The sequence below is a fragment of the Symphalangus syndactylus genome, chromosome 18 (assembly GCF_028878055.3).
Source record: "Symphalangus syndactylus isolate Jambi chromosome 18, NHGRI_mSymSyn1-v2.1_pri, whole genome shotgun sequence".
Taxonomy (NCBI): Eukaryota; Metazoa; Chordata; class Mammalia; order Primates; family Hylobatidae; genus Symphalangus; species Symphalangus syndactylus.
In genome coordinates, this window is record NC_072440.2 from 54,536,109 (window position 1) to 54,552,751 (window position 16,643).

The 16,643-nt window shown below is 46.0% G+C and overlaps 1 protein-coding gene across 17 annotated transcripts in view; it reads left to right on the forward strand.

Moving 5' to 3' along the window:
- LOC129467824 (multidrug resistance-associated protein 1-like) overlaps nt 1–16,643 on the forward strand; it is a 94,584-nt gene that overhangs the window by 42,211 nt on the left and 35,730 nt on the right. For 8 of the 17 annotated variants that reach the window (XR_010116917.1, XR_010116916.1, XM_063622667.1 and 5 more), the window contains 4 exons: nt 288–434; nt 3,887–4,071; nt 8,576–8,651; nt 9,028–9,211. Coding sequence is in view for 14 of the 17 variants with exons in the window: in XM_063622667.1 (XP_063478737.1) it covers nt 288–434; nt 3,887–4,071; nt 8,576–8,651; nt 9,028–9,211 (592 nt within the window). In the remaining 3 variants the exon portion in view is untranslated. Of the gene's footprint in view, nt 1–287; nt 435–3,886; nt 4,072–8,575; nt 12,551–16,643 lie in introns of those variants that run through there. The other 9 variants (XM_063622666.1, XM_055252648.2, XM_055252650.2 and 6 more) reach the window with 6 other exon arrangements.

Consider the following 16,643-nt stretch of genomic DNA (forward strand, 5'->3'; position numbering starts at 1 on the left):
TTTGAGGAATACTAAGAATGCCCCTCTAGAACATCACTGAGAAAGTTGATGGGAGAGGCCAGCTCTTTGGGCTCCTGGTCGTTGATTTATCCAGTTCATTCCTGGAGTGTTTAGTGAGCACCTGCTATGTGCCAGATACTGCCCCAGGTGTTTCCACGACCTCCAGCAGCTGGTCAGTTGCAGCCACCTGGGGAGGGCCCGAGCACGTCCCCAGGGCCTGTCACTGCTCCTAGGATGATGACTCTCACTCAGGGCACAGCAGTCAGCACCGGGCGTTCTGCTTGCAGGTGGCCCTGTGCACATTTGCCGTCTACGTGACCATTGACAAGAACAACATCCTGGATGCCCAGACAGCCTTCGTGTCTTTGGCCTTGTTCAACATCCTCCGGTTTCCCCTGAACATTCTCCCCATGGTCATCAGCAGCATCGTGCAGGTACGGGGGAAGCTGGGGCGACTTCCAAGAGGGGGCCTTGGGGTTCTAGGCCACAAAAGCATGGAAGTGCCCCTGAGCGCAGCCTCTAGATCACACTCCAGATCGGGCTTCATGAGGCCCGGACCAAGGCTGCCATGCTTTTGTCTGGTCATATCTGAAAGAAAGAAAATGCATTTGACTTCTTGACAGAGAATTTGCACTTGATTGTATGAATCAAGTTTAATGCAGCAAGGCTTTCCCATGCTCTGGAAGAATCTTTCCGAAACACTCTGTTCTCTTCTGCTATTCCTCCGCCATTCCTATCCTTTTTTTCAAAAATGCAGCTCTTGTCTGACTTGATTGATTTTACAACCCACTGATAGGTCTTGACCACTCACGCTTTGAGAAACCCCAACCTTACAGCCGGGTGCGGTGGCTCACACCTGTAATCCCACCACTTTGGGAGGCTGAGGTGGGTAGATCACCTGAGGTCAAGAGTTCGAGACCAGCCTGGCCAACATGGTGCAACCTCATCTCTACTAAAAATACAAAAATTAGCCACATGTGGTGGCGGGTCCCTGTAATCCCAGCTACTCGGATGGCTGAGGCAGGAGAATTGCTTGAGCCCAGAAGGAAGAGGTTGCAGTGAGCCAAGATTGTGCCATTGCACTCCAGTCTGGGTGACACAACAAAAACTCCGTCTCAAAATAAAAAAAAAAAAGAAAAACCCCAACCTTACGGCCAGGCATGGTGCCTGTAATCCCAGCACTTTGGGAGGCCAAGGCAGGTGGATCTCTTAAGCCCAGGAGTTTGAGACTAGCCTGGGCAATATGGTAAAACCCTGTCTGTACAAAAAAAGAAAAAAAAAATCTATCTATCATCTATCTATCTATCTATCTATCTATCTATCTATCTATCTATCTATCTATCTATGTATCTATCTATTCTATCTAATCTATCTATCTATTCTATCTAATCTATCTATCTATCTATCTATCTATCTATCTATCTATCTATCTATCCTTACTTGAAAATTAGCCAGGCATGGTGGTGTGCCCCTGTACTCCCAGCTACTCAGGAGGCTGAGGTGGGAGGATCAGCTGAGCTGGGGAAGTTGAGGCTGCAGGGAGTCATAGTCACACGACTACACTCCAGCCTGGGTGAGGGGAGTAAGACCCTGTTTTTTTTTTTTTTTTTTTTTTAACAAAAAAAAAACAATGTAGACCCTGTAGAATCTCTAAAATTCCTGCCATTGACTGTGTAAGGAGGGGTGGCTTTCTGTTTTGTCATACTTGGGCACTGTTGGAAGCTCCTGTCACTTTTCTGCACTATTTTAACGTTCTTTTTCCGAGCATTGCAAACACCCATTTTGAAAACTCCATTTTAACTACATAGACAAATCAACCTTAAAATTTGGTAGTACAACGCTGATTGCAGGGTTCGTCAAAAACAAAAAAATCCATTTTATTATGAAAAATGTCAAGTGTACACAGAAGTAGAATAGCTTAAAGCTTGTAAGCTGGTATTTAAAAAAAAAAAAGAAAGAAAAAGAAAAAAAGCCAGGCATGATAGCTCACACCTGCAATCCCAGCACTTTGGGAGACCAAGGCAGGTGGATCACCTGAGGTCCGGAGTTTGAGACCAGCCTGGCCAGCATGGGGAAACCCTGTCTCTACTAAAAATACAAAAATTAGCCAGATGTGGTGGTGGGTGCCTGTAATCCCAGCTAATCTGGAGGCTGAGGCACAAGAATCGCTTGAACCCGGGAGGTGGAGGTTGCAGTGAGCCGAGATCGTGCCACTGTACTCCAGCCTGGGCGACTGAGTGAGACTCAGTCTCCAAAAAAGGAAATAATACAACATGAACCCTATGTACACATCACTCAGTTTCAACATCAGCATTTTTTGGCTGGGCACAGTGGCTCATGCCTGTAATCCCAGCACTGTGGGAGGCCGAGGTGATAGGATTGCTTCAGCCCAGGAGTTCAAAAATCAGCCTAGGCAACATAATGAGATCCCTACTCTACAAAAAACAACAAAATGGGTGTGGGGTGCACGCCTGCAGTGGCTACATGGGAGGCTGAGGCAGAAGGATCACTTGAGCCTAGGAGTTTGAGGCTGCAGTGAGTTATGTTTGCACCACTCTACTCCAGCCTGGGCAACAGAGCTAGACTCTGTCTCAAATAAAGAAACCAAGGCTGGGCGCAGTGGCTCACGCCTGTAATCCCGGCACTTTGGGAGGCCGAGGTGGGCGGATCACGAGGTCAGGAGATCGAGACCATCCTGGCTAACACTGTGAAACCCCGTCTCTGCTAAAAATACAAAAAAATTAGCCGGGCGTGGTGGCAGGCGCCTGTAATCCCAGCTACTCGGGAGGCTGAGGCAGGAGAATGGTGTGAACCCAGGAGGCGGAGCTTACAGTGAGCCTAGATTGTGCCACTGCACTCCAGCCTGGGTGACAGAGCGAGATTCTGTCTCAAAAACAAAAAAACCCAAAACATTTTGCCACAGTTGATTTATCTCATCCTTTTTCAGTATCCCTCCCTTGTCCCTCTTTCCCTTCATTAGTTTTTAATGCTAAACTCTGCTATCTATCCCTTCATTCTTTCCTTTTTTTGCCAAATAATTTTAAAGCAAATCTCAGACCCCTTACATTCTACCCACAAATACTTCAGCATGCATTTCTTCCTACATAATATAACACTGTCATCATGTCTAAGCAAACTAACAATAAGTTTTTACAATAATAGCCCATATCCAAGTTTTCTGGAGCATCTCAGAAATACCTGTCCCATTGGGCTGTTTGAATTGGCTCTGTTGTATTTGCTATTATGTTTCCAGAGTCCCTTTTCCACTAGGCCTCTGCCCTTTTCTTCTTTTATTTTTATTTGTATTTATTTATTTTTTGAGATGGAGCCTCACTCTGTCACCCAGGCTGGAGTGCAGTGGCATGATCTTGGCTCACTGCAACCTCCGCCTTCCCAGGTTCAAGTGATTTTTCTGCCTCAGCCTCCCAAGTAGCTGGGATTGCAGGTGCGTGCCACCATGCCAGGCTGATTTTATATATATATATATATAATTTTTTTTTTTTTTTTTTTAGCAGAGGCGGAGTTTCACCATGTTGGCCAGGCTGGTCTCAAACTCCTGACCTCAAGTGATCTGCCTGCCTCAGCCTTCCAAAGTGCTGAGATTACAGGTTTGAGCTACCACGCCCAGTCATTTGCCCATTTTTTCTGAAATACCTTTCGTGGGCTTTTAAAACAAAGCAGTACCAAAACCTGTTTCTTTTTTGTTTTTTGTTTTGTTTTGTTTAATTCTAAAGTATACACTGGTTCTAAGAAATGTGGGACCTTCAGAAATAAGGGAGGGCGTGTGCACCTCCACACCCAGGGAAACCCTTGAAAGTTAACCGTGATTGGTTTTGCAAAAATGCTTTTTAAAAATAACTTTCCCCTGCCATTGCTCTCTGCATAGGCGAGTGTCTCCCTCAAACGCCTGAGGATCTTTTCTCCCATGAGGAGCTGGAACCTGACAGCATCGAGCGACGGCCTGTCAAAGACGGTGTGTGTGTGTTCGGTCCTCGTTTCTGGAAGTGGCCGCCTTCCCATCTCTCCACTGGGTCCTCCCTACTTGCATTTCTTTGCCTTGGCTGCCCTCAGGTTTGACTCTGCCCAGCCGCTTGTCTGCAAGACCCCGGGGGACATGGGTTCTGCAGAGCCAGTAGAAGGGAAGGGAAGCCTGGCCTCCTGGGCTTCTGTCCTGTCTTAGACTTCCCAGGAGGGTGAACTTGCACTTGCATTTTTGTTTTCTTGCTGAGGGACAGCAGCTGCTTGAGGCTTCCCCCTGAGAGTCACTTTCCAAGGCTTTGACCTTGATTCTATTCTGTGCTAAATAAGGACTCTGGAGGCTGGCCAGCCTCCACCACCCACAAGCTGTGTAGACTTAGGTCCGAACCTCAGTTTTATCTAGATAAGGGAAACAAAAGTACCTTTCTTTGGCCGAGTGTTACTTGGATTTTTGTTTGTTTGTTTGTTTGTTTTGAGACAGGGTCTCATTCCATCACCCAGGCTGGAGTGCAGTGGCGCAGTCACAGCTGTAACTGCAGCCTTGATTTCGCGGGCTCAGGTGATCCTCTGACCTTAGCCTCCCAAGTAGCTGGAACTACAGGCACACACAGCACCATACTTGGATAATTTTTTGGTATGTTTTGTAGAGACAGGGTTTCGCCATGTTGTCCAGGCCAGTCTCGAACTCCTCAGCTCAAGCAATCCACCTGCCTCAGCCTCCCAAAGTGCTGGGCTTATAGGCATGAGCCACTTCTCCTGGCCTTTTTTTTCCCCCAATATTAAACTTTTTTATTTGGAGAGACAAGGTATAGCTTTGTCCTTCAAGTTGATCTTGAACTCCTGGGCTCAAGGATCCCTCTGCCTCAGCCTCCCAAAGTGCTGAGATGACAGATGTGAGCCACTACACCCGGCCATGCATTTTTATTGGCAGATTTGTTTGTTTTGTAGCTTGTTAATTTATCATTTCCCAGCCCATCCCCCTGAGCCAGGGATGTTGTTTGTAACCATCTCTCTAGGCATTTAATAATAAATATTAGGCCAGGCACAGTGGCTCACGCCTGTAATCCCAGCACTTTGGGGAGCTGAGGCAGGTGGATCACTTGAGGTCAGGAGTTCGAGACCAGCCTGGCCAACGTGGTGAAACCCCGTCTCTACTGAAAATACAAAAATTAGCTGGACATGGTGTTGGGCACCTGTAATCCCAACTACTCGGGAGGCCGAGGCAGGAGAATCACTTGAATCCAGGAGGCGGAGGTTGCAGTGAGCCGAGATCACGCCACTGCACTCCAGCCAGGGCAACAGAGAGAGACTCCATCTCAAAAAAATAATAATAATAATAATAATAAATATTAATGGCAGTAAGTGCAGTGACACGTTCACTTATAAAGCCCCTGTCATGCACATTCTGTTCCAAGGATGTCAATGTCCCGACTTGTCCATTACTCACCGTGGCACCCCTGGAGGAGAGTGGTGGAAACCCCCATTTTCCGGATGAAGAAAGTGGTCTCTGAAACTTGCCTGAGATTGTACAGCTGATCAAAAGAAGAACCAGCATTCACACCCACAGCCCGTCAGTAGAGTCCCTGCTCTTCCTGGCCATAGGGTGTTGCCTCACTGAGGTTTACTGAGCACCTACTATGTGCCAAGCGTTGTGGGAAGTGCTCTGTGTGCACTGCCTCATAGACACCCCACCACAGCCCTCTGAAGTTGATTGCATGATTGTCAGCCGTATTTTACAGATGAAAAAGTGAGGCACAGGCTGGGTGCAGTGGCTCATACCTATAATCCTAGTACTTTGGGAGGCCAAGGCTGGAGGATTGCTTGAGGCCAGGAGTTTGAGACCACCTTGGGTAATGTAGTGAGACCTCGTCTCTACAAAAATTAAAAAATTCACCAGGCATGGTGGTGCACCTATAGTCCTAGTTACTTGAGAGGCTGAGGCAGGAGTTACTGGCTGAGCCCAGGAGTTCAAGGCTATAGTGAGCTATGATCGTGCCACTGTACTCCAGCCTGGGCATCAGAGTGAGACCCTGTCTCAAAAAAAAAAAAAAAAAAAGGCACAGAGAAGTTAAGTAACTTGCCTGTGGCTACCCAGCTACGAAGTGGTAGCCCCAGGATTCAAACCCATACAGTCTGGCTCCAGAGTCCAATGAGTGTGGTCAGAAGACTGAATGTGTGTAAATGTCGGTTATACCGCATGAGCTGTGTCTGGCACCTCGCAGGCGCTCAGGTATCTTTAGTGGCACCTAAAATGTTTGACACAGCACCTGGTATATAGAAGATGCGAAACAGATCACGGGAGTTGTCACGTCTCTGGTCTGAGCGAGATGGTTTCAGCCTCTTCAGCTCAGCCCCGTGGTGTGGGGTTTCTTATCCTGGGTGCTACTGATATCTGGAGACACATTGTTCTTTGTGCTTGGGGACTGTGGGATGTTGAGCAGCAACTCTGGACTCTACCCATTAGATACAGTAGTACCCACCCCAATTTTGACTACCAAAAGTGGCTCCAGACATCGCCAGATGTGCCTTGAGGGGCACAGTTGCCTCCAGTTGAGAACCGTGGTCCAAGTGGATGCTGCCTCCCAACACCCCTGGGCTGTGGTCATCTGGTTTCTGCTGTCCCAGTGTCCCACATCCCCTCACATCATAAGGGAATGATTCCATCTACTCTGGGGTCAAATTTCTCTGCTAAACATGGGCTGAAATTTGAGGTGGCCTGCAGTGGGCGGGGGGTGGTTTCTTGCTACTGAAGTTGTTCACAGCTCAATGCAAGCATCAGGAAACCCCTAGGCCCCTGGGTGCTGCCCGCGCTGCAGCCCCTCCTTCCTGCCCTAATAGTGGCCTCCTAGGTGGTTGGACTTTCTGGAATGTTTAGCACGCTCTAGCCAGTGGGGGTCCCCTTGGCTGCTCCCCGCTCCCAAGCTAACCGTTGTCTGCAACCTCTCTCTCTCCAGTGGCTTTTCTTAAATTTCTTAAATAGCAACTCCCAGTTTCCTCATTCCACATCCACTCTTTTAGAAGAGCTGAGGGAGAAAGTTAATCTAGGTTAACCAGCACCTTCCTCTCTCTGTAGGTTTTTTGTTTTTTTGATGTATGGAGGAAGTTATTTCTTCATTTGACAACTTAAACAAAAAATGCTACTGTATTATCTCCAGATGGTCTTAAGGTGGCTCGTAATTCAGAGAGTTGCTTTTCTGTTTTATCTTTTTCTTTTTCTTTCTTTTTTTTTTTTTTTGGAGAGAGTCTCACTCTGTTTCTCAAGCTGGAGTGCAGTGGCACAATCTTGGCTCTCTGCAGCCTCTGCCTTGGTTTCAAGCAATTCTCCTGTCTCAGACTCCTGAGTAGCTGGGACTACAGGCATGCACCACCACACCTGGCTAATTTTTGTATTTTTAGTAGAGATGGGGTTTCACCATGTTGGCCAGGCTGGTCTCGAACTCCTGACATCAGGTGATCTGCCCGCCTCGGTCTCCCAAAGTGTTGGGATTACAGGCATGAGCCCCTGCGACTGGCCTGCTTTTGTTTTAAGTGAGAGATGTGAAGTAAAAGGAAAATAACAGGAAGAAGAGTAAAAGAAGACAGAGGTGCTAGGAGCCTTAGAATTGTGGAGCTGGCCGGGTGCGGTGTCTCATGCCTGTAATCCCGGCACTTTGGAAGGCCGAGGCAAGCAGATCACTTGAGGCCAAGAGTTCGAGACCAGCCTGAGCAACATATCAAGACCCCATCTCTACAAAAAATACAAAAAAATTAGCTGGGTTTGGTGGTTCACATCCTGTGGTCCCAATTGCTCAGGAGGCTGAAGTGGGAGAATCGCCTGCGCCTGGGAGATGGAGGTTGCAGTGAGCCGAGATCGCACCATTGCACTCCAGCCTGGGTGCAGAAGCCAGATCCTGTCTCAGAAGAAGACAAACACAGAGCCAGTTAACGTGGGCTTTGTCTCCAACACTCTCCCCTCCCCCTTGCCCTCATACCACACTTCCTGTTCCGTATCCTCTTTTTTTGAGTTTATCGTGATGGGTGTTTTAGAAAGATCCACCTGCTGTGATGTGATGTGTGTAGGGTGGTGTGGCTGGCAGAGGAAGACAGATAGAGGACATGGGGAGAAGGGTGAACGACCTCCCTTTGAACCTCAAGGAGGGCCCAGCGGTCTGATGCAGGCCACCCCAGTGGAGAGAGGTTTGCGTGTGGACGCCAGCTGTTTCCCACTGACCTTGGCCACTGCCCAGCCCTCCCAGCTGGAGCTGCCCCAAACCTACCTGATAAGGGCCAGGGCGTCGAGAGCACTGAGTAATTCTCGTGGGGCCCCCGCCTGTGCAGTCATCTCCCGAGATGATCATCCAGATGGCGCAACCCCATCTTACAAGGACAAAGCTTCTTGCAGTTTCCTTCTGCTTTCTGGGTCTGGGGCTGCCTCCAAAACTGCAGGTTGAGTTTTTTCCTTCAGAACCTGTGGCTGATGTCACCAGATAATAATGCCTAGCGCCATTTGTGTTAAGCGTCTGGGGTTGAACCACTCAAGCAGAGAAAGAGAGTGTTCTGTTCATGTGGAGTCCCACAGCTCAGCCTGTGCCTGACATGTTGTCTCTGTGCTTTGTAGGCGGGGGCATGAACAGCATCACCGTGAGGAATGCCACATTCACCTGGGCCAGGGGCGACCCTCCCACGCTGAATGGGTAAGCCGGGACATGGACACACGTGATGGCATGGAGAGAGCCACAGGGCTTTTGTCAGACGTGGATTCGAATTCCCAAGTACTATTCTACTAGTGTTCGTTTCTCCTGTGGCCCTGGAATCTGGGGCAGGGGTCTTTGTTTCCTTCCCCTTCCCCAGCTTTTAGCTCAGCACCTGACGTGTGGCAGGCCCTTTGCAATGCATGTTAAAGGACCATGTGCACAGGTTCAGCTGCTCCTGAATGCTGTTATTGCAGGTGCATGTCCCACCTTCAGACCTGAGTTCTGCCCACCAGGTGTTCGTCGGCTCATTCCTCTGCCAAGCTAGGCAGTCTCACACATGTGCACTGATGTGGCCGGGTGTCCCCTTTGCCCACAGACGCGGATCTTGGTCATGCACAGCATGAGCTACTTGCCACAGGTGGATGTCATCATCGTCATGAGTGGCGGCAAGATCTCTGAGATGGGCTCCTACCAGGAGCTGCTGGCCCAAGATGGCGCCTTCGCTGAGTTCCTGCGTACCTGTGCCAGCACAGAGCAGGAGCAGGACCCAGAGGAGAACGGTAGGGGCAGCCCCAGGGTTCCTCCCGCTCGGGGTGTCTGGCACCTTGAAGGGCCACATTGGCCTCTTTGAGGTTGCCACTAGCCACTCGGGGAAGGCGGCTCATCAGGGCATGAGGGTAGGAGCTGGATGGAGCCCCCTAAAGAAACAACGTGGAAAACCACCTTAGTCCCTGCAGCGCTGAATTGAGAGAGTCTCGGTGCTTTATGGCCAGGGGACGGGAGCACCAGGCTTCAGCTCAGCTGACCTCAGGGCAGGGTCTAGTGCCTTCCTGGAACACAACCTTGGACCTGATGAGTTTCAGAGTCCTTATGGCAAAAATGGGAATGATGGTAATTAAAGTCCTGGCTCTCGGGGCTGAGAGAAACTGAGGACATACGTGACACAAGAGATATGAGGGTTGTGAGGTGAAGCATGGAGTTAAGCTGGCAGGCTCGGGTTGGTGACTTCTGGGTTCAATCCCTGGCCGCTCATCTCCCCAGCTGTGTGACCTCAGGCCTGCCCTTCAGACCCATCTGAGCTTCACTTCCCTCCCTCATAAAGCAGTTCAGCAGGGCCAGACGTGGTGGTTCCCAACACTTGTAATCCCAACGCATAGAGAGGCCGAGGTGGGAGGATCGCTCCAGCTCAGGAGTTTGAGACCAGCCCCGGTAGCATGGCGAAATCTCATCTCTACAAAAAATACAAAAAATTTGCCAGGCACAGTGGCTCACGCCTGTAATCCCAGCACTTTGGGAGGCCGAGATGGGTGGATCACTTGGGGCCAGGAGGAGTTCAAAACCAGCCTGGCCAACATACTGAAACCCCAACTCTACAAAAAAAAAAAAAAAATTCAGATACTATTAAGTGCTTTGAAGGGGGAAAAAAAAGACAATGCCGTGGGCTGAGGAGTGATGGGTGTCATTGTGGCAACTCAGGCAGCGGATAGGGAAACCCTCTCTGGGGAGGTTACATTGGCATGGGAAGGAGCCAGCAGGGAGAAGATCTGGGAACAGTGTTGTGGGCAGAGGGAACAGCAAGTGCAAAGGCCTCAGGACCAGCATGAGCTCAATTTGTTTACAAAACAAAAAGGCTGGTGTGGCTAGACCATGGTGTGCCAGGACATGGGGGGCAGGAGAAGATGTCAGCACAGTGATTGTCCTGCAGGGCCTTCCAGGTGGGTTTTGGTCTGTCGATCTCCTGATCTCGTGATCCACCCGCCTTGGCCTCCCAAAGTTCTGGGATTGCAGGCATGAGCCACTGCGCCCGGCCAAGTATGCTTTGTTTTAAGCCATAAAGACGCGTATGTACTTTTGTCACATTCTACTAGCCAGAATTTTCAAGAAGGGTTAAAACAAAAAGACTCGCTAGAAAGATAATTATTTTGAACAAATCTCATATTCATCTTTCATTTATAAAACTGTTACTTATTCCTTCAAAAAAAAAAGAAATTGGCCCTAATGGAGTAAAAATTCACCTTTTTTATTCTAATTTAAAATATATCATTGCTAAGATTTATGATTTTCAGTTAAAATGTCCTAAATATATAAACAGTGTTAGAAGGCCTGAAAGAACTTAAAATGCGTCATATTTCTAGATTTCATGTATTAGATTCATAAGAATTATTTAAATATTCAGGAAGATTTTTAATAAATCAAATGATGGGAATACTTAAAAGAAAAATAAAAACTATTACATTTATAAATACAATTTTAAAGGCATAAGGGAATTTAATTTTTAAGAAATTATTAAGAAATAAAGTTGTCCTTAAAATGATTGCTAAAAATGTAAAAGATAAAAGATTTAAAATATATGTGTATATACGTATACATATATATGATTTTAAAATTTGTAGGCTGAAATTAAATGCTGAGGTAAAAACTGTGTGTTTGAATTTGTGAGTTTCATTAGCAGCATACTAACTCTATAAGGCAGAGTAACCTCTGGTTAGCCTTTCCTATACCAAAAACTTTCTTCAAGGACAACAAAAGGTGCCATGAAGGAGGCTTCCTTTTGGGAGCCGGTCAGAGGGAGTCAGAATGACCCCAAAGCACAGAGCACTGTGGGCAAAGTAGAATAAAATAATAAAAAGAATAAGCATGAGAAACACGGGGAAAGTCCAGTCAAGATAAGGCCTACTTATCCCTAGGAGCCACAATTTTTATATATTGCTCTAAATTTGCATTATCTGGTCAATAATTTTCTAATCCATCATGTATCCTATTATTTAATAAATCTACTCTTCAATTCTTTGTAAGGTTTGATGGCCTCCCCGGGGCAGGGGAGGGTTTGCTGTGGAGCTGTGTAGCCTTAGCAGCTGGGCCGTCACTGGCCGGGTCCCTTCCCTGGCCCTGCAAGGGGAACTGGCACAATTATGTTCACATAATTGTGTGTTGTATAAATTTCACAGACTGTGAGTATATAAATAATAATTTTAAAATTTGAATTACTGAGACCCAGAGGCAACTGAGCTAGTTTGGGGCAAAGTAGAACACTGTAGTTAAGACCCTGGCCTCTGGGCTGGACACCATCACTCACACCTATCATCCCAGCACTTTGGGGGGCAGAAGCAGGAGGATCGCTTGTGCCCGGAGTTCAAGGTCAGACTTGGCAACATAGTAAAACCGTATCTCTACAAAAAAATGCAAAGAAATTATCTGGGTATGGTCGCACATGCCTGTAGTCCCAGCTACTCTGGAGGCTGAGATGGGAGGATAACCTGAGCAAAGGGGGGTTAAGGCTGTGCTGAGCCATGATCACCACTGCACTCCAGCCTGGGCAACAGAGTGAGACCCTCCCCGACCTCACCAAAAAAAAAAAAAAAAAGATTTGCACTTTTGGAGCCCAAAAGTGCAAATCCCAACTCTGCCATTTTCTAACCATTGTGATTCTGGGCAAGTTATATTATGGTATGAGACCACCACTTCTCCTGTTGTCCTTCCCAGTTTCTCCCCAACCTCCCCTTTTCCCTAGTTTATAAGACAGGAGAAAAGGGAGAAAGCAAAAAGTTGGAAAGAAACAGAAGTAAGATAAATAGCTAGACGACCTTGGCACCACCACCTGGCCCTGGTGGTTGAAATAATAATAATATTAACCCCTGACCAAAACTACTGGTGTTACCTGTAAATTCCAGACATTGTATGAGAAAGCACTGTAAAACTTTTTGTTCTGTTCGCTGATGTATGTAGCCCCCAGTCACGTTCCTCACGCTTATTTGATCTATTATGACTTTTTCATGTAGACCCCTTAGAGTTGTAAGCCCTTAAAAGGGCTAGGAATTTCTTTTTCGGGGAGCTCAGCTCTTAAGACACGAGTGTGCCGACGCTCCCAGCCGAATAAAAAAAACCTCTTCCTTCTTTAATCCGGTGTCTGAGGAGTTTTGTCTGTGACTCGTCCTGCTGCACGATGTCTGAACCCTTCTCTTACTCGCTCTTCCTGCAGGGTTGGATAGTGTTGCTCACTCCCATCTTACCGTGCTCCCCATTTTGCTTTTTGAGTTTATTCTTTCTTAATCCTCCTCCTGCCTAATGGCATTTTCTGTCTTTGACTGAATACATTTTGTGTGGTCATCCTTTTGGATATTGATGTGCCTAAAATCTTTCTTGTGTCCTTTCTCATTCATTCTTTTTGTCCCATTTGGCTGACATTCAGGAAAGCTTCACTGGATACAGTGTGGTGATGTGCTGCCCAAGGACCGACTCAGAACCCTGTAGGAACTTGGGTCTGTGAGCCTCCAAAATAAATCTCAGGCTGGCAATTCCCAGAGGACACTGCAGCCTGGGAAATATGCTATTAGGATTTGTTAGTACCAAAGGAAATAATCTTTGTTAAGAATGAGATCACTGGCCGGGCGCGGTCGTTCACGCTTGTAATCCCAGCACTTTGGGAGGCCGAGGCGGGCGGATCACGAGGTCAGGAGATCGAGACCACGGTGAAACTCCGTCTCTACTAAAAATACAAAAAATTAGCCGGGCGTGGTGGCGGGCGCCTGTAGTCCCAGCTACTCGGAGAGGCTGAGGCAGGAGAATGGCGTGAACCCCGGGGGCGGAGCTTGCAGTGAGCCGAGATCGCGCCACTGCACTCCAGCCTGGGCGACAGAGCGAGACTCGGTCCAAAAAAAAAAAAGAAGGAGATCACTGAGGCAGATGACGGTTTCAGTATGATGCCATCTGGTAAGAAGTTACCTGATGAGCTTTTCAGTATCTAGAGGTAAGAGAAACAAATGCGTACCTCATTTTGAGAGATCCTGACTCTGAGAAGCACTTCTGCAGTCCCAGTAAAAACAAAGCAGCAGCCCTCCTGAGGCGATGCTGGGCTCATTCTCCATGGGAAAGACTGTGCAAGTCTGCAGCAGCGGGTTATGAGTGTGGCAGTCCCAGAACAATATCAGAAGTAGAAACTGGGCCAAGGGCACGTTGGAGGCATGGTGTAGCTAGGGAAATTGCGTGGTGGACATTTGAAGGTAGCAAATTCTTTCTTTCTTTTTAATATTACAAAAGTAGTTTATTTTAAATTACAATGGAAATTTATATTTGTAAATTAAAACAGTGCTATGTAAAAATATAGTTAGACGGTCATATATGCTTTAAGAGAAAAAAAACTTAATGTATTTTCTAGGAGCTATAAATTACCGGAGTAATGTAAAACCACAGTGCTTCAAAGAAGCAAATGTCTTTAGATTTGCTCATTCCAACTTTAAACATTTGTTTTCCTAGAACATGGGTCCTATAAATAATCTAACACCCAATATAAAATTTGGCAAGAAATATAGCCCATTAAATTCTTTTTATTTTATTTATGATACTTTAAGTTTTAGGGTACATGTGCAAAATGTGCAGGTTAGTTACATATGTATACATGTGCCATGTTGGTGTGCTGCACCCATTAACTCGTCATTTAACATTAGGTATATCTCCTAATCATTTAGCATTAGGTATATCTCTTAATGCTATCCCTCCCCCCTGCCCCCACCCCACAACAGTCCCCAGAGTGTGATTTTCCCCTTCCTGTGTCTATGTGTTCTCATTCTTCAATGCCCACCTATGAATGGGAACATGCGGTGTTTGGTTTTTTTCTCCTTGCGATAGTTTACTGAGAATGATGATTTCCAGTTTCATCCATGTCCCTACAAAGGACATGAACTCATCTTTTTTTATGGCTGCATAGTATTCCATGGTGTATATGTGCCACATTTTCTTAATCCAGTCTACTGTTGTTGGACATTTGGGTTGGTTCCAAGACTTTGCTATTGTGAATAGTGCCACAATAAACATACGTGTGCATGTGTCTTTATAGCAGCATGATTTATAGTCCTTTGGGTATATACCCAGTAATGGGATGGGATGGCTGGGTCAAATGGTATTTCAAGTTCTAGATCCCTGAGGAATCACCACACTGACTTCCACAATAGTTGAACTAGTTTACAGTCCCACCAACAGTGTAAAAGTGTTCCTATTTCTCCACATCCTCTCCAGCACCTGTTGTTTCCTGACTTTTTAATGATTGCCATTCTAACTGGTGTGAGATGGTATCTCATTGTGGTTTTGATTTTCATTTCTCTGATGGCCAGTGATGATGAGCATTTTTTCATGTGTTTTTTGGCTGCATGAATGTCTTCTTTTGAGAAGTGTCTGTTCATTTCCTTCGCCCACTTTTTGATGGGGTTGTTTGTTTTTTTTTGTAAACTTGTTCGAGTTCATTGTAGATTCTGGATATTAGCCCTTTGTCAGATGAGTAGGTTGCAAAAATTTTCTCCCATTTTGTAGGTTGCCTGTTCACTCTGATGGTAGTTTCTTTTGCTGTGCAGAAGCTCTTTAGTTTAGTTAGATCCCATTTGTCAATTTTGGCTTCTGTTGCCATTGCTTTTGGTGTTTTAGACATGAAGTCCTTGCCCATGCCTATGTCCTGAATGGTAATGCCTAGGTTTTCTTCTAGGGTTTTTATGGTTTTGGGTCTAACATTTAAGTCTTTAATCCATCTTGAATTAATTTTTGTATAAGGTGTAAAGAAGGGATCCAGTTTCAGCTTTCTACATATGGCTAGCCAGTTTTCCCAGCACCATTTATTAAATAGGGAATCCTTTCCCCATTTCTTGTTTTTGTCAGGTTTGTCAAAGATCAGATAGTTGTAGATATGTGGCATTATTTCTGAGGGCTCTGTTCCGTTCCATTGGTCTATATCTCTGTTTTGGTACCAGTACCATGCTGTTTTGGTTACTGTAGCCCTGTAGTATAGTTTGAAGTCAGGTAGCGTGAGGCCTCCAGCTTTCTTCTTTTGGCTTAGGATTGACTTGGTGATGTGGGCTCTTTTTTGGTTCCATATGAACTTTAAAGTAGTTTTTTCCAATTCTATGAAGAAAGTCATTGATAGCTTGATGGGGATGGCATTGAATCTATAAATTACCTTGGGCAGTATGGTCATTTTCACGATATTGATTCTTCCTACCCATGAGCATGGAATGTTCTCTCATTTGTTTGTATCCTCTTTTATTTCATTGAGCAGTGGTTTGTAGTTCTTCTTGAAGAGGTCCTTTACATCCCTTGTAAGTTGGATTCCTAGGTATTTTATTCTCTTTGAAGCAATTGTGAATGGGAGTTCACTCATGATTTGGCTCTCCGTTTGTCTGTTATTGGTGTATAAGAATGCTTGTGATTTTTGTACATTGATTTTGTATCCTGAGACTTTGCTGAAGTTGCTTATCAGCTTAAGGAGATTTGGGGCTGAGACGATGGGGTTTTCTAGATATAGAATCATGTCATCTGCAAACAGGGACGATTTGACTTCCTCTTTTCCTAATTGAGTGCCCTTTATTTCTTTCTCCTGCCTGACGGTCCTGGCCAGAACTTCCAACACTATGTTGAATAGGAGTGGTGAGAGAGGGCATCCCTGTCTTGTGCCAGTTTTCAAAGGGAATGCTTCCAGTTTTTGCCCATTCAGTATGATATTGGCTGTGGGTTTGTCATAGATAGCTCTTATTATTTTGAGATACGTCCCATCAATACCTAATTTATTGAGAGTTTTTAGCATGAAGCATTGTTGAATTTTGTCAAAGGCCTTTTCTGCATCTATTGAGATAATCATGTGGTTTTTGTCTTTGGTTCTGTTTATATTACATAAATTACATTTATTGATTTGTGTATGGTGAACCAGCCTTGCATCGCAGGGATGAAGCCCACTTGATCATGGTGGAAAAGCTTTTTGACGTGTTGCTGGATTCGGTTTGCCAGTATTTTATTGAGGATTTTTGCATCAATGTTCATCAAGGATATTTGTCTAAAATTCTCTTTTTTGGTTGTGTCTCTGCCCAGCTTTGGTATCAGGATGATGCTGGCCTCATAAAATGAGTTAGGGAGGATTCCTTCTTTTTCCATTGATTGGAATAGTTTCAGAAGGAATGGTACCAGTTCCTCCTTGTACCTCTGGTAGAATTCAGCTGTGAATCCATCAGGTCCTAG